General features: G+C 42.8%; 1 protein-coding gene across 2 annotated transcripts in view; it reads right to left on the bottom strand.

The window, feature by feature from the left end:
- The window catches only part of LOC141139258 (G-protein coupled receptor family C group 6 member A-like), a 79,890-nt gene that overhangs the window by 41,251 nt on the left and 19,950 nt on the right, over window positions 1–18,689 (bottom strand). For both annotated transcript variants that reach the window (XM_073625217.1, XM_073625216.1), the window contains exons 2-3: window positions 6,675–6,972; window positions 2,577–3,428 (exon numbers count right to left, since the gene is read on the bottom strand). In XM_073625217.1, the coding sequence (XP_073481318.1) occupies window positions 2,577–3,428; window positions 6,675–6,972 (1,150 nt within the window). The remainder of the gene's footprint in view (window positions 1–2,576; window positions 3,429–6,674; window positions 6,973–18,689) is intronic.

Here is an 18,689-nt window from a genome sequence, read left to right as displayed (position 1 = left end):
ACAGGCAAATTTGCACATTTATTGACTAGGACTGTGAATCTTGAACCTGCAGGATTCACCTTGAACCAATGATATCAAAAAGCCTAAATTTCTCTCCTAACTACAAATATACAAATAGCTAACCATGTGGCTAGAAGTGAAAGCATACAAACATTGTAAAACAGTTGAGTTTTTTTTTTTTTGGCCAAACAATTAAATGGTGTAGATCTGTGTTTTAAGCAGTTCTGAACAGCTCTGGTCTTTTGCAGTATCTAAAAATTAGGGATCAAAATAGTGAATCAGAATGTTTAAGTTTGCAAAAAGATTTGTGGATAGTAAGCAATTTGCAGTTCATACCTTACTATGGTAAATTAGAGTTGTATCAAATTTGGGGGTATGATTGTTAGTGACAGGCCTACAAGGGATTTAATTTTGGTATTATGGTCCTTAAAAAAAACTGAATAAAAAGGTAAGTACTGGCAATCCTAACAGTACATAGCGAACAACTGTTTAGCTGTGGCACTACATAAATAACAAACTGGCAATTGTTTCAGTGCATGACCAATAAAGAGGCGTTTTTTAGGCCTCATGCACACTGGATGTTTTTGGATGTTTTTACAGCTGCTGTTTTTTGGTTCAGACTTTTTTTTTCTACAGTCAATAAACTCTCCAGCATGTTATCCTATGTGTCCATGCACACTTATGCCCCGTACACACAGTCGGATTTTCCGACAGAAAATGTGTGATAGGACCTTGTTGTCGGAAATTCCGACCGTGTGTAGGCTCCATCACACATTTTCCATCGGATTTTCCGACACACAAAGTTTGAGAGCAGGATATAAAATTTTCCGACAACAAAATCCGTTGTCGAAAATTCCGATCGTGTGTACACAAATCCGATGCACAAAGTGCCACGCATGCTCAGAATAAATAAAGAGATGAAAGCTATTGGCCACTGCCCCGTTTATAGTCCCGACGTACGTGTTTTACGTCACCGCGTTTAGAACGATCGGATTTTCCAACAACTTTGTGTGACCGTGTGTATGCAAGACAAGTTTGAGCCAACATCCGTAGGAAAAAATCCATGGATTTTGTTGTCGGAATGTCCGAACAAAGTCCGACCGTGTTTACGGGGCAATAGGCTGTTATCAACTGTTTTTGGCTGGGGCCTTTTTTGGCTGTAAAAAAACCCAACACTAGTGGGTTCTGAGTGTAGTTTTTCAGCTGTAAAAACGCTCTAACGTCAAAAAACGTGGTAAAACGCTGTTAAACTCTCAAAAACGTTTTCAACATTTTTGATCCCATTGAAATAAAATGCTAAAAACGCTATTGCAAAAATGTTGAAAAACATTGGAAAAACTCACTGCAAAGCTACTGGCATTTTTATAACATTATTATAACATCCAGTGAGCATGAGGCCTTACAATGTGCAGGCAACAAACTTAGAATTTATACAATATGTGGGCAACAAATTGGTTATAATTTCAATTTGGAGCCAATAAATGGTCAATTTTTACAATATATGGCCAAGAAACAGGCATAATTACAATATGTGGGCAGTAAATGGGAAACTGTTACAAATTGTAGGCAACAAACAGGCAACCGATATATATGTGGGCAGCAAATGGGCAATTTTTACTATCTGTGGGCAAGAAAGGGGGCTTTAGTTTAAACTTCCTTCTGGCCACACATGTCCTATGTGGCCAAATAAGGGACATGGAGGAGGAGACAGCATCTCCTCCTGGAACCCTTTTCTTCTATAGTGTTGGCTTGCTGCTCCATATGCTGTGTTCTTGGGGTATCAAGACTGATATCACAATTCCTGTCAGCCAGTTGTGCAAAAGCCAAAGGGCTAGCTAACCCAAAGACCAAGTATATTTTAACTGGCTGCACTGGTCTGGTGTTTCAAGAACACTGCTTCTAACTTCTCTTGTCTGATGACACTGTCACTGGTGTGGTGGTGATTGGAGACACTGTGACTGAACACTCTATTAGGGCCTGTTAACATGTGAGGTTGGAAGGCAGTAAAACCTTAAGGTTAAACTGCCCTTCAACTGCGACCTTTAGGTGTAGAGGCATTGGCCAAAGGTGCACAAATACCGTGGCTATGATGCTTGGCTTTGCAGTTGTGGATGGAATCATACCCCTTGTCACTTTTAATGGGTATAGTGCCCACAGATTGATCCTACTAAAGAGAATGGGACACTTGTGAGGGGGTCCAAGAGGTTAAAGGAGGCAGTGAGGAGGTGATACGACACCTCCTCACCACCTGTCAAATGCTCTCTGAAGAGTGATCTGAACACAAATCGCTCTTCAGAGAGCACCAAACATGTGAGCATGGGCTTATAGTGACACTGGGACTGGTGTGAAGGTGACTGGGGACACTGTATCTGGTTGCACTGGTCTGGTGACATTGTACTGCTGTGGCAGTGATCAGAGACAATGGCTGGCTGCACTGGCATACAGTGTCCTCAGAGAAGCCAGCCATCATACAGGAGATATATATATATATATATATAGTCTCAGTCTCTGCTTCTTTAGAAGACCTATAGACTTGAACTTCTGAGTTTAGTTTAGGACCTTTTTGATTTACTAACCTTGCGTGGTGAGACTTGGAGATCCTTGTTACAAGTTCCATCTTTGCATATTATATTTTTCAGTGCTTGGGCAGTGGCTGTAACAGACAAGGCTGTAGAATATGCTACTTCTATAAACTTTACCAAATAATCATCATTTTGCCAAGAGACATCGTCCACAATGCAGGCTAATGGAGATTTGTGCATCGCTGAAGCAGGAACAGTACAATTGTCAGCCGTTGAGTTCAAACACCTTAGATATTCTCTATAGTCTTCTGAGCATCCAAATCTCCACATTTTGTATTCATCAAGAATTTCATTTGTAGCTATGTCATTAGAGGGAAAAAGGTTTTTAAGATAATCTTCTATTCCGGGAATAAAACCACTTGCAAATGTGAATCCAAATATTGTGCCCACCTTTTCAATACCTTCTATACTAGCTACTAACTTGGAATTGATCCAATTGTCACTTGCAATCCAAGTTCTGGATATATTCTCATCAATGGCTATTCTAAATAGCTCGGCCATGATAGAATCCTTTGCGAAGCTGATTATCACCTTGGTTGTACTAGTTTTGAGATCACTTATAACATTATATAGGCTATTAGGCAGGGATGGATGTCTCGCATAGGATGGGACAGTCTTCACAAAGGCTGTACATACTCCATTGTCTATAAAGAGGGAGCTCAGTAAGTTAAGAGCGGAGCGTCCATATTCATCATCACTGGCAATGATTCCGATCCAGTTCCACTTAAATGCTTTGATCAGATCCATGATTGCTTTGGTTTGGTAAAAGTCTCTAGGAATGGTACGGAGAAAGGATGGATATCTCATTTGATTACTTAGAATATCAGCAGTTGATGCTCTACTTATCTGTAATGACGAAAGGAAATAAACTTTATTTAATGAAACATTAAACAACATGTTAAAGATGTAATTTTTAGGCTCGAAGAAAAAAAGTGAAGCAACACTTCTTTTTATAGAATGAAGACTGTTATATCCACATGAAAAGGGACTGAAGTGAACTTGCTGCTTTAGTATAATAGAGTGGCTTTCACATACAGATCCTTTTACACACTCCAACCAGCTAACCACAGAACTAACCCTAATTCCAAACACTTTAGTTTGTGCACCCAATCAGTCTGCCTGGGCACTCCCAGGAGACAATCCAAAATACCCTCATCTGGGACAACAGCAGGTTTTACACTATGGAGTGTTTTATATCCTTTATGTACCACGGTATCCATGGCATAATTTGATTGGCCGTGAAAGGGCTGTCCAGTGCCCGTGACTGTGTCTGCTGTTCCTTGGAGCTAAGCAGCGATCCCTTGCATGCATTCCCTGATCCTCTGTTGTGGGGGATCATGGAAATTTGGTAAGAGTTTATTTCAGCTGATTGGTGGTGGATTTAACACAGCTCTTTACTCACACAGCTTGAGGATGGCTTGTTCACAATTTATGGATTTTTATTTCACAACGCACTGGTGATTTAAAATTTTTTTTTTCACCAGGTTTTGGAATTCAACTAATTTATTTCCACATACATTTATGGACTTATATTTTAATATTATTAGTGTTCACCTTTTTATTAATTAAACACTTATGGACTTATTTATTTTGGTCTTTATTGATTGAATTGTTTGTGCACTAGATATATTTTTATATTGCAATTTTTTGACCCTTATCACATGTATATTTATTTTCACGTTATACACATGATTTTTCACAATATTTGGCTTATCCATGATATTGTTTTGATTCTTGGTCAGAAATTTATGGGTAGCGCGATTCTAATTTTTCCAATGTCTTTTTTGTATTGATGTTATACATGAGAATTGCAGCTCCCGAGTGATTGAATGGTTGGAGGTAATTTCTTCCAGCCAATTCAGTTTCATCTTAGCGCAGTTTTTTTACTCTTTTTTTCAATCCAAAATACTGTCCAAGTTACACAAAGTCCAAATTATTTTCATCCAACATTCAGCCACATTTAGCAACCCTTGTTCTTTCTGGGACATCATGTGGTTGTTTTAAGAAAAGTATATCTCCTTTAGCTCAATTTCTTTTATACCATTTTATTGATTATTTTCCATGTGTGCCTGACAGTTTTGTCTTTTGTTTGTATACACATCTAGGCCACAGTCCTCCTGTCCTCCTGTATTGAGCACACTGTTTCTCATAAATATTCATTAAGAGGTCTGCCCATGTCCCTCCCCTATAGATTCCTGAGATTCTTCCACATCTCTAGGTTTGAGAAAGGGAATGCGTAGCCATGCCCTAACGTTTGACTTCATCCTGCTTCCGGCTTCCAGCTCAGTAAGCTGGTTTTCTTGGTACTCACACACCTAGCCACTTCCTACAACACACTCTGCATTGCCTGGCAATGCTTCCCTGGTGAACTCTGTATATGTTACACAGCTGCTTTCAGGTGCTTCTCTGCTAGACTCCATTTCCTTGGCAAATTTCCTTGGCAAATTCTGTATATGGCCACTGGAGCTCTTGGAGGTGTTACAAATACATTGCAGGATGATGTGTTTGCTTTCTACCTATTGCATGTGAGTGCATACTGGTTTTAATTTTATGGTATAATATATTTCTACACTTAGGCCTCATGCACACGAGATGCTGTTAAACGCGTGTTCAGAGGTAGTTGGACACTTTTTTCAACTGCCCCTGAACTCATTTAATGTTATCCTATGGGTCCATGTTCACAGTCTCATTTTTTTGGCATTTTTAGGCAGTTGCGTTTACCCTCATTTTTCCAGAAGCAAAAAAATGGGTTCAGACGCAAACGTTTTCCACGTTTCAGACGCCAAACATGGCTAAATGCAGCTAAACACTAGTACCGCGTTTAGCCGCGTTTCCGTTTATAAGTGTTTTAAACGAATCCTTTTTTTTGGACCAGAAAACACAGAAATATGATGGTAAACTGCAGCAGAGAATTACATTTTGCGACCCGAATTTGGGGCCCCGTATCTCGGGGCCACTTGGTGCTAGGAACCCCAAATTTGTTGTGCAAACACAGTGGAACTAGCACTACAACATATATAGCACTACAACTTTGGATATGTTGTAGTGCTAGTTCCACTGTGTTTGCACACCAAATTTGGGGTTCCTAGCACCAAGTGGCCCCGAGATTCAGGCCCCAAAGTCGGATTGCAAAATGTCATTCTCTGCTCTGCAATATGTTTAATATGGGATCCATTTCCAAAAAAAAAAAACACAGAAAGAGAGGCAAATGCAAGTATACAACTGCTCTCTCTGCTGCTACTGCTGCTCACTCTGGTCAAAATGGCAGAAATAGTTAAAATTTGTCATGCTTTCTGAGCTTGGGGAGGGTCTTTGTTATCGTAACTAAATGCTTCTAGATGCAAACGCGGTTAAACGCGGCATGCAAACGCGGTAAAATGGGTATTTCTGAACGCCGGTTTCAGCTTTTAAAAACATGTGTTCAGCAGAGTTTGCACCAGTGTCTCGTGTGCATGAAGCCTTAGATGGTGGCGCCCTCTGCCCTTTATTCTTTTTTTAGTACATGAGCACAGAGGACTTATCCAATACTCTGATTCAGAAGAGCTGTAGCCATTTCAGGAGTGACTGTATAATCTTGGATTTTTATTGTTGAACTTGTCTAGTGGGCTATTTTACTGCACCATCGTTAAAGGATACCCCTTTCCTCCCACTCCCATTTCTCTCCCCATCATTACTCAGTTTGTTTGCACCATAATTGTTGCACTTTTCTCTTCGTAGTGTGGTAGAAATGCAAGGAAACCATACAGGCGGTGCAAAAGAAATCTCCTAAGAAAGTGTTTGATAAAGGGTCTCTGTACTTAGCTTAGCAAGGGGAGCAGAACAGCTCATCTGGTAGACTGAGGATCTTCCGAGAACATTATCTACTTGATTTGGGATGAATGCTAGATTGAACAAACCAATCCACTCATCTCTAGCAATCACCTTTATGACAATCATGATATTCACCTTTATCCCATCAATAACATTATCTTTTTCATTGTCATAATTTCAGCCATATTTATCATCAAAACTATTAACATCATCATCATTCATGTATTTATGTCATCTGGGTACCTATTATGTACACCTAATAGAGAGGAACTACAGCATTACCTGAGGTATGAAGTAACTGCTTAATATCCTTCCTATGCTGATGGAGTTTTCAGAAGACACTTCTCCTAGAACAACTTTAATGGCAGGTATGACCTCTGTGCTGTTACACTGTGTAGAGTTGTTTATTGCAAAGATTTCCGGCAGTAACTTCAATGTTGCCTGAACAGCTTTAAGAGGATCAGAACACGAGTCATAGATCTCATAGCCCAGCTTGATTCCTTGCAAAAAAGTGGAATTGTTAATCTTCTCAATTGTATAGATCATTGACAACGCATCAACCATTATTCGCAACTGTAACCTGAAGCAGACAAAGAGAGACAGGTGAAAGGAACAAAAGAGTTGGTTACTTAGTCCTGGATGTTAGTAGTGAGATTACAACAATGGCAACTAAACTACAGCTGTTAAGGCTACAGTGATTAACTTGTGAAAAACAAATTAACATCATACAAAATGAAACTGGTCAGAACCAAGGAGATCAATGCATTAACCTTTTTTCTGCCAGAGCTGTTTTTGCATTTTTTTTGCAAACAGTAAAAAACACAAGTAGATACCAAATATGTCCATCCCTAAAACTGCGCTTGCCCATGAAATGGGGACAAACCTGGAGAACCAAAATTGTGCAAAGGAGACACTTTTAAAGTCTTTACAGCTTATTACTTTAGAATTAACAGTGAACAATGGCCTTTAGGGGATGTCTGTAACAGGGATATGGACAGAGAAAAGCATTTTATTTCTATAATTGTTGCTCCTGGTGGTTTACTCTCGCATTCTTTCTGGTGAAATTGTCACCAGGGCAGAAACGGAGGGGGACTTTCTCTAATGAAGAGATTTTTTACCACTGCTAAATGTGACTTCTTACTCCTGGATGTTAGGGATTTGATACCTGCTGGCATTTCAACGACCAGTGACTCATTCTCACCCAACACATGGAATCAGTCCAGGATTCCCGACTGACAGGGGAATGTAAACAAACAGCAGGGATAGTGTAAAAAAACAATGTGAGGTTCCCCCAAAATCTGTGCCAGGTCCTTTAGGTCCAAGATTAATTTTAAGAGAGATTCAATAGAAAGAAGAAAAGGCATAGGGTCCCCCAATATTTATACCATACATGGTCTATGACCCAGAGACCCCGTCCCTTTGCTTATATTGATTGGCAGCAGGGATCGGGAGATGATATTCAGTGGGAATCAAATGGGGTTCAGGACATGTTGGTGGCCGGCAGGTTTCTTGTTCTTTTGGCGGGCTGGCAGGTGTCACTGTGGATCTACATTGCTGGATGACTTGATTAATGGTAAATTTACATGGTAGTATTTTTTTTTTTTTTAATTAAAGGACTTTTCAAAAATGTGTGTGTTTATTTACCCAACCCTCATGTGAATGTCAGTTGTATCTGGGGGCCACCATATTTTTAAAGGGGGCTTCCAGATTCTGATAAGGCCCCTTCCTACAGACCCCCACAACCACTGGGCCAGCACTGTGGCAAAGAGGCTACTGTTCTCATCACCATATGGAATGATGGTGTCCTATACTAGTGAGAATATATTTTGTAATAGTGTTCATCTGTTGTTATGTTCAAAGAGCCTTTATGTATAGTAGTGCAGATTGTTTCCCAATCCTTGTTCTGGCAAGGAAATGTGTATTGTAAGAGAGTTTTCAGTGAAGTATCAAGAATAATGAAATAAATACTCAAAATTAATCTTCGTGGTGACTTAGAAGTACAGAGCAGCTAAAAAAGGCGAGAGTGATCTGCTGTATACCTATCTGATCCTGGGATGATTTATGAAATGCAGTATTTGAAAATAAGACCACATGAGGAATTGTGTTTGGGTGTTTGGGTGAGCAAGTTCCGATTATGAACAAAAAGATCCACCTCGAAAGAAATGATTAGATTAGCATAGCAACAAATTTACAGTATGATTTAAAATTGATCAGGGGCATGATTAAGCCTGGGGGAAGGGCAAAACATGTTGGAGGCATGGCTTGGATGTATTGAGCTGAGGCTGCTTTTACCTGCTAACCATTTGGCCTGGGCGAGGTGTGCGGCGGCCAGGCTATCTCTTCCTATTTCTACAGCATGTTTTAAAAGCTGGTTACAAACCCATGTAAAGTCTGGGTTGGCTAGAAGGGGAGTCATGGGCCCTGGCCCAGAGGATATGGCAGTAGCTTTGCATATTTTATGAAAACAGTGTAAAGTCAGTCCTATTAATGGCTGTGTGTTCAACTGTTGTGAGTTACTATTCTGCTTGTTCAAGCGAGGCACAGTCTTTGCCCGCTCATTGAATGTGCCAGTCCACTATCCTGGTCAGATGACAGGCTCTGTAGTAGAGTGAGCCACATTCTTTTAACCAGTTCTGGACCAGCATATTATACCTTCTTGTCCAGGCAATTTTTTTAGTTTTTAGTGCTGTAATAGCTTGACAATTAATTGGTCGTGCAACACTGTACCCAAATAAATTTTATTTAAAAATGTGTCAAAAAGACAGATAGAGCTTTCTTTATGTGGTATTTAAAAACCACTGGGGTTTTTATTTTTAGGCTCCATGCACACTAGCATTTTTATAAGTTCATAGAAGCTGTTATTAGCATTTTTTCTGTTCCTAGAAGCTAAATCTTGTTATCCTATGAGTCCATGCACACTACTTTATGTCATTAGCATTTTATGAGCTTTAGCATCTAGGAGCATAAAAAAATTGTTTTTGTAGAGGTTTTTTGGAGCGTTTTTCCAGTAGGAAAAATGCTGAATGCTCTTAAATGCTTCTAAATGCTCCTAACTGCTTCAAAATGCTACTAACAGCTTTTTTTAGCTTTTTTTTCTTCATGTACTGCAAAAACGCTAATAAAATGCTAATGCTCCTAAATGCTATTAAAAGCTTCCAAATACATCTAAAAGCATTTTTCATCCAGAGTTTTTTTTCTAGCTTTTTTTGAGCTTATGAAAAATGCTAGAGTGCATGGAGCCCTACTCTATAAAGGGAAAGGTGCAACATTTAAAAAAAATGCATTTCTTTAGAGAATAAAACACCTAATTAAAATGCCATGGCAGTTAAAATGACTCCTTGTTGGACAGTAGACATACCAAGGACCACATAGTTACATAGTTAATCAGGTTGAAAAAAAGACACAAGTCCATCCAGTTCAACCAAAAAAATAAAAAATAAATTATACAATCCCATTTACAGAATCCTATGCCCGCAGTTGATCCAGAGGAAGGCAAAAAAATGCAAAGCATGATCCAAAGAAAGCATAATCCAATTTACTACAGCAAGGGAAAAATACCTTCCTGATCCCCCGAGAGGCAATCGGTTATTCCCTGAATCAACTTTACCTATAAATGTTAGTACCCAGTTATATTTTGTACATTTAGGAAAGAATCCAGGCCTTTTTTAAAGCAATCTAAAGCAATCTACTGAGCTGGCCAGAACCAGCTCTTGAGGGAGTCTATTACACATTTTCACAGCTCTTACTGTGAAGAAACCTTTCCGTATTTGGAGATTAAATCTCTTTTCCTCTAGACGTAAAGAGTGCCCCCTTGTCCCCCGTGATGACCTTAAAGTGAATAACTCAACACCAAGTTCACTATATGGACCCCTTTTGTATTTAGTATGTATATAGTGATTATACCCCCCCAATCTCCTCTTGTCAGGAGAATAAATTCAATTCCTCTAATCTTTCCTCATAGCTGGCGATTCAAAGGCGATTTTATCTTTTGCCACATTTTTGATAATGAAGAAACATGCTGATATTGAGGTGGTCAATGTGCATTTAGCCTTCAAAGTCACCCATTGAAATCAAGTGTAGGTCTTTTATTATTAATAGAAGTCCCCTGTAGGCGGAAAATGGATTGTGTACCTTTTTTTTTTTTTTTTTAAAGTGTTTTTATTGTGCACATAAGAATTATACATACAATACATCAGATATGTATTACATCAACATTCATATCACCGGAAACACAACAGTAATAGTACAATTATCTCTTTAACCAGAGTATGGTGTTCCAGTCCCTGAGCCTTCCCTATGTTGCATTATATATGTGCATTTTTTATTTTTTAACTTTATTTTTATATATTACTCAAACCAAACAAGGAATTCAGGACAAAGGTAAGGGAAAACAAGGAAAAGAAACCCCCCTCTCTGGGATGTCAACATTTGGTGTTCTATTTAATCAGGTTATAATAATACCTGGCCTGTCTGTAAGAAAAGGAGCAGACCAGTCATTACCCATCCGCCATATATTGGCAATAGCAATATGTCCTACTTGTCCAATGGGCTAGGGCCCCTCCTCATCCAATGTACTCTCAGAGTCCACCCACCGGAACCAGACCTTCATAAACTTCTTGGGAGCCCCCCTAGCTTCATAAGTCATTTTATACATCATCACATCTGCATTTATTGTTTTAATCCACATCCCCAGCATCAGTTGTTCAGCATGTATCCATCGTCTAGCAATGAGCTTTTTCACTCCAAAGTACAGAATCCTAAGGAACAGTTTAGTGTGTGCATTCATCTCCTCCTGATCGAAAATCCCAAGTAAACAACGTATGGGAGAGCAAATATTTGGTAGAGCAAACTTATCCGATATAATTTCAGTAACCTGAGACCATAACGGTCTTACATTCATGCACTCCCACACCATATGTACAAAGGTGCCCTCCTCCTTCCCACATTTATGGCAAGTAGCAGAATCCCTCCTATGCATTTGATGTAATCTAGCCGGTGTATAATACTGTTGGTGCAGATATTGATACTGGATCATTCTATCCATAGAGGAGATAACGGACACCAAGTATGTGTCCAATACCTCCTGCCACAGTTCCTCCGACAACTCCGGGACATCATCTCCCATCTCGCCCTGGCTCTTGAAGTTAAGGACACTATCCCTGGGCCCACCGCCCTATAGTATCTAGAAACCCGCTTGGACGTATCCGGGTCAATCAAAACCTTTTCTAGATCAGTATTCTGTACCCGAATCTCAGGCCCACCAAACTGGGTATTACTCCAAACTGCTCCCTTAGCTGGGCAAATGTGCACAGACGGCCATCCCTACAAATGTGATGTAAATATTTAATGCCATATTTTGCCCAGGTTACTGGACTGTCAGAGAGTTTCATAAACTCCCCCAATAAACGGTTGCACCATAGAGGACTGTTTGGAGATAGCCACAAGGGTCCATCCCCCCCGCCGTTGAGAGCACAAATGAAACACCTTCCCAGGTAACAACCGAACCCACCTTTCTCCCGGAATCCCTTTCCTATAGAGTATGTTCTTGAGGGTTTCCTGTGAAGTGGAAATTGCTGCCTCCAGCAAGTTAGTGGCATTAGGTGTCTGTGGAGACATCTGCCAGTGCAGAAAAGAGAGCTATGAGGCCAAAAAATAGGAGCGCAAATCCGGACAGCCATCCCTCCCATTGTAACTGGTAATTTCAGTATCGCTAAAGACACCCTTGGAGCATTGGAGCCCCACAAAAAAAACCTACAATAATGGAATCAATATGCCTGAAGACCCGTAATGTCACAAAAACTGGGGAGTTTGAGAGGATATAGAGAAACTTAGGGAGGAAAATCATCTTAAACAGATTTATCCGTCCCATTAAGGTGATCGGTAAATTCTGCCATCTTTGAACCTTCTCCCGAAACTTTCCCACAATCGGTGACAACTTGGTCTCCAGGAACTTAGAAATGGGAAGCTGAATCTCAATTCCCAAATACCTGAAAGATGTGGATACCGGAATGAGGCACTCCGGCGGGACTCTCACCTCTTCGTCAATGGGGAAAAGGGAGGAATTTTTCCAATTTATACGGAATCCAGAGTAATCTCCAAACTCCTGAATCAATCGGAAAGCTTCCAAGAGCGAGGGCCCTAGATCCTGCAGATATAACAACATGTCATCTGCATAGAGTGACACTCGCTCCTCAAATTCCCCTATCCTCAAACCAGTCAACTTTTGACTGGACCTTAGTTGGACTGCTAAGGGCTCTATGGCCAGGGCAAACAGGAGGGGTGAAAGTGGACACCCCTGCCTGGTGCCCCTAAATATAGGGAAGGGGTCTGAGATAATACCATTGACCCTTATTCTGATCTGTGGATCTGTATACAACAGCCGTACCCAGGAATTGAAAGCAGGGCCAAATCCATAAGACTCCAATAAGTGAAACAGATATGGCCACTCTACTGAGTCAAAGGCCTTTTTTGAATCCAAGGAGGCCACTATTCTAGTCCCGGAGTTGTTGTGAACAGTCTGGAGATTCACAAAAAGCCTCCTGATATTCATTTGAGTGCATCTACCCTGGATAAATCCTGTTTGATCCGCATCTACCAGTTTGGGGATAACTGACTCCAGCCTACCTGCAATTATTTTGGCCAATATTTTTGTATCGACGTTTATCAAGATCAGACGGTAAGAGCCACACTCTGGGAGATGGTCAGACACTGGGGACATGGCACAGGAGATGGTCACAGACTGCGGACATGGCACAGGAGAACATCAGACACTGGGGACATGGCACAGGAGATGGTCAGACACTGGGACATGGCACAGGAGATGGTCAGACACTGGGGACATGGCACAGGAGATGGTCAGACACTGGGGACATGGCACAGGAGATGGTCACAGACTGCGGACATGGCACAGGAGATGGTCACAGACTGGGGACATGGCACAGGAGATGGTCAGACACTGCGGACATGGCACAGGAGATGGTCACAGACTGCAGACATGGCACAGGAGATGGTCAGACACTGGGGACATGGCACAGGAGATGGTCAGACACTGCGGACATGGCACAGGAGATGGTCACAGACTGCGGACATGGCACAGGAGATGGTCAGACACTGGGACATGGCACAGGAGATGGTCAGACACTGGGGACATGGCACAGGAGATGGTCAGACACTGGGGACATGGCACAGGAGATGGTCAGACACTGGGGACATGGCACAGGAGATGGTCAGACACTGGGGACATGGCACAGGAGATGGTCAGACACTGGGGACATGGCACAGGAGATGGTCACAGACTGCGGACATGGCACAGGAGATGGTCAGACACTGGGGACATGGCACAGGAGATGGTCAGACACTGCGGACATGGCACAGGAGATGGTCACAGACTGCGGACATGGCACAGGAGATGGTCAGACACTGGGACATGGCACAGGAGATGGTCAGACACTGGGGACATGGCACAGGAGATGGTCAGACACTGGGGACATGGCACAGGAGATGGTCAGACACTGGGGACATGGCACAGGAGATGGTCAGACACTGTGGACGTGGCACAGGAGATGGTCACAGACTGCGGACATGGCACAGGAGATGGTCAGACACTGGGACATGGCACAGGAGATGGTCAGACACTGGGACATGGCACAGGAGATGGTCACAGACTGTGGACAATAATGCAGAGTTGTGGTGTGATGAAGGCACATAGACAATTCTATGATATGGACTTGTGTCACAGCGCCCCCCCCTCTGTACTTACATGCTGCTCTGCCAGTGGCAGCCTGTAATGAGCAGGGCGATCTGCCTGCTCACTATCTCCCCCCGATCTCCATTCGTGCGGCCGGTGTTCCGCGGGTTGTCACATCTCAGGTCAGCAGTGAATTCTCCCAGGAGAGCGCTCCGTGCATAAAGTTGTTATTAGTGTGTGTATATTCCGGTCTATTCCGGTATATTCCGGTCATGTGACTCTCAGCCGCGCCTCCCTCCTCTCACGTCTCTCCTGATGTCAGCCCCGCCCGCCTCTCTTCTGACCTGATAGCTCCATTTAGTGGGCAGAGCTGACACCAGGAGAGACTGAGAGGAGGGAGGCGCGGCTGAGAATCACACGACCGGAATATACACACACTAAAAACAGCTTTATGCACGGAGCGCTCTCCCGGGAGGGGGCGGGGCCAGACATCGATTTTTCGGGTCGCATGCATCGATGCCGCATCGGGGACACCCGAATCGCGATGCATCGATGCTGCGATTAATTTCAGCAGCCCTAATAAACACCCCCCTCAGTGTGGCTTTAAAGGCCTCCCATTGAAGAAGAGAAGACCCAGAGCCGCCATTGTCAACCCAGTAATGTTTAATAGCCTCATTACACTTGATTTTTACATACTCCTCCTGAAGCCAGCTAGCCTCCATCCGCCAGAGGCACAGCCTAGGTTTCGGTCCCAGATTAAGCTCCAACAGCATAGGCGAGTGGTCAGACAGTGCTCTGGGCAGGTAAGACACCTTCTTAACCAATGTCATCCCCTCCCCCTCAGTCAGGATAGTGTCTATTCTGGAGAGTGTCTTGTGCGTTTCCGAATAGCAGGAATATTCCCTAACATCAGGATGATGAAAACGCCAGACATCTCTAAAGCCATAAGTAGACTTCCACCCCTCCAGGGGGGCTGGAGCGCCAATTGTCCCCCCCAACCTGTCCAAAATCCTCCCCTCCGCTGGATAGTAAATAATAAATGTAGCGCTATGTGTAAAATTATAAATATAAAGTGCAAATCTCTAAAATAAATAAATCCTACATATAAATAAATAGTCCATAAAATGAAAAAATTAAGAAATAAAACATGAAAAACTCTTCTTGTGATCAGTGTATCCACACAATTCCACCACAGCGATTGTTTGTCCTCAAAAGGAGTGCACACCACCACCAGTAAAAATGCGCGCTCACCTCCCAGATGAGTCAAAACCCATATGCGGATCTCCCCACGAGCTCTTTGCTCTCACTTCCTCTTCCCAATCAATGGTGGGTAATCCAGATGGCTCTTTTCTTAATGGTAACTCAGCTCGTTAATATCCAAAGAAGCAGATCATCTCCCAGCTTGGCTCAAGATTCCATGAGTTCAGGACATGTAAATAATAAGTATAGAGACCATAGTTTTCTCCGTATACAAATTTATTCAAAGCCCCCAAATAGACAAGTTGCACTTACAAAATAAAAACTTTAAAATCACATAAAAACCTCCAGAGTAGCACCACCTTGTCCACATACACAGTGCCTGGCTGGACGTGACTATCAGCTCCTCCCTTCTAGACGCGTATCGGTTAATCACAGGCCTTCCTCAGTAGATACCTCATATGTGTCCATCATATCATCCGGATGAGTTAGCGCAAAGGGAGGAGGAACGTACAAATTCACAAATGTCAGTAACTTATTCATCACCTTTAAAACCAGTATAACATACTTCCCTTTAATGTCAGTTCGCACCACTTGAATGGATATGGGCATGGCCTTGGTGACCACAGTGGAGACCCCCCTCGCATATGAGGAGTAACTGGCATGGTGAGCCCCAGCAATGTGAGCCTGTTTTAAGGAAAGAAGCCTGGAGCCCTGGAGATGGGTCTCCTGGAACAGTATTAGGTGGGGTTTGTACTTTTTAATATAATCAAATATCAGAGAGCGTTTAAATTTAGCATTTAGGCCTCTGACATTCCAGGCCAAAACCTTAAAATTTACCTCCATGACAGATATACAGAAAACAAAAAGGGGGGGGGGGTGTTCTCTCCTCCCTTGGGTATGGCTAGCTATAGAATTAAGTCTCCAGGCTCCTTCCTCCACACACAAAACATAGCACGCTTGTCCTTGGACAAGACCTAATGTAAAAGCACCGAATGAAAACAATCCCAGCATTATGCAAACATATAACCCCTGCCCCAAAAAACACCCCAACTTTCCCCACCCCCCTCCCCGCACCCAGCCCCAACTTGCCAGGCACTTTGTTCCCATAACCTGAGTTCAAATAGGTAACAAAGGTGCGACTTAGAACTGTCACATGAGACCGGTCACCAAAAGGCGGCCGTCTCTTACCGTATATTTAACAACTGTTCTCCTGTTAATAAATAGAAATGGAAGAAAAGAAAACCGGGAGAAAAAACTATTTGCCTTTCTCACCTTTTTCTTTCCCCTTCCTGTCAATGTCAAAAAATAATAAAAAAGGGTTCAACACTAAGTAAATTGTAGTGCCTAGAGCATTCTGCAGACTTAGCATATAATACTGGCAAATGACTATCAGCAAAAAAAAAAATTTTAATAAAATGAGGGAAAAAAAGGAAAAATTGTTTTCCCCTCTGGTTGTTTGTCCCATAGAAGGATCGTCACGTTTGTATGGCCATGTGGGTTTGGGTACATAATCCAGAACCACACTCTGCCAGAGGACGTCTCTAATTTCCAGCACAGAAACGCAAGGAAGAAAAAACAAAACAAATCACCCTCCTCCGGGTATAAGGAAAGTGTCCTGTATGTGGAACCAGTATATCACCGAGAAACCAGCAAAATAAAACAATCAAAAAAAAAAACTTTGCTGACATCTCTCTTTCCCCCACACTGTGCTTTCTCCATACTACAGAATCATGGCGGGTGGGGAGAAGCCCTGTTTCCTTGGCGGCCACGAGTATCCAACCACACCGAGGCTACAGTAGGGTTGGTGAAAAAATATTACACTATAACTATATCCACTACCCGCAGCTTGGCAGGATAAAGCATACTGTAAATCAGGCTGAGGTCTCTCAATCTCTTCTTTATAGGCTGAAAGGAGGCCCTCTGCTTCTGGGTAGCTGCAGAGAAGTCGGGGTATATTGATATGCGACATCCTTTGATCGTTAGTTCAGGGCCCGTCTGGGCTCCTCTCAGGATATTTTCTCGATCTCGGAAGTGCAGTACTTTTGCTATCATGGATCTGGGGGGAGCTCCCTTTGGAGGTGCCTGTCCTGGGATGCGGTGTGCCCTTTCAATGGCAAACATGCTTGTAAAGGTGTTAGGAGGCATATGTTCCATCAGCCATTTCTCAAGGAACTCTTCAGGGTGCCTACTCTCAACCCCCTCCAGGAACCCCACCAGCCTAATATTGTTCCTTCTCATACGATCTTCCATGTCGGCCATCTGTGTCTAAAGGCCTGATTGTATCTTCCAGGGAAGTAAGACGACGATCGGTGAGCTGTGCTTTCTCCCTCATTTTCTGCATGTCATGTTTCATGAAGGAAAATTCCACCTTCAGCTCCTCAAAGTGATCAATCAACTTATTTTGGCAGCCCTGTATGGCAGCCATGATTTGGGTCAGGGATGGCTCATCTTCCCCCTCCACTGTCTTGTTAGCTCTGGCCCTGCAGTCTCTCAGCCTGTCCAGGGATCTCCCCCTCCTCAGCACATCAGCCCTCTGTGGTTTAGGACTCACCCTGTCCAGTGGAGGTGACGCCTGCTGCGGGATATCCTCTGATCTGTGTAGCGGCGGCCATTCGTCCTCCTCCCCCTCCTGTGTTCCGGCACCATTTTGGGAGCCCCAGGCATACAGGGGGGCCGTATTTCACCATCCCCGGAGGTTCCCGGGGGGTCTCTGTAGACATCCCCAACAATCCTGTGAAGAAAGTGGATGTCTATTGCCCAGGATTACTGCAGGATCTAGTGTCTGCATACGGAGCTCCATTCCTGAGCTCCTCATATGCCGCTCGCTGGCTCCGCACCTGGATTGTGTACCTTAGCGGGATGTCATGGATAAACTCAGAACACTTTAAACATCTTACAAAATAATTTCACATTTATTGGTGGCCAGTGGCCCTGTAAAACCATCCCCCACCCCCATCATTCATTGTTAACCTATCAATCTACAAAAACAATGCCACAACATTGGTGGTCAGTGACATTTAAAAACTTTCCAATCCTCACCCTTCAATCGTTTGTTCGCTGCAGCCTTAAATTCTCCTTCTCCCCTGTGCTCTTGTTCTGAGAGGAAGGAGTGGGCTTATCAATATAAACAGTACCACACTGTTTACATTAGGGATCTCTGTGATCAGTCTTCACAGCTATCACACCTCACAGAGCCTCTCCATTTGATCCTGTGCCTTTAGCCAAAGCTCTCCATTAACAAATGACAGTGGAAGCGTCAGCATTGTGAAAATAAAAAGATGTACATCCAACTGCCCTACAAAGAGCCCTACAACAGCAAGAAATAAGGTTAAAGATACTACCTGAGAAACTAAGATAGAGAGGTGAGACCTGATGGCACCTGCAGCTAGAGTTGGGCCGAATGGCCCCCT

Source organism: Aquarana catesbeiana, linkage group LG04 (genome assembly GCF_042186555.1).
Source record: "Aquarana catesbeiana isolate 2022-GZ linkage group LG04, ASM4218655v1, whole genome shotgun sequence".
In the NCBI taxonomy this organism is placed as follows: Eukaryota; Metazoa; Chordata; class Amphibia; order Anura; family Ranidae; genus Aquarana; species Aquarana catesbeiana.
Note: the sequence above shows the minus strand (reverse complement) of the source record. Positions and strands in the feature narration are given on the sequence as shown.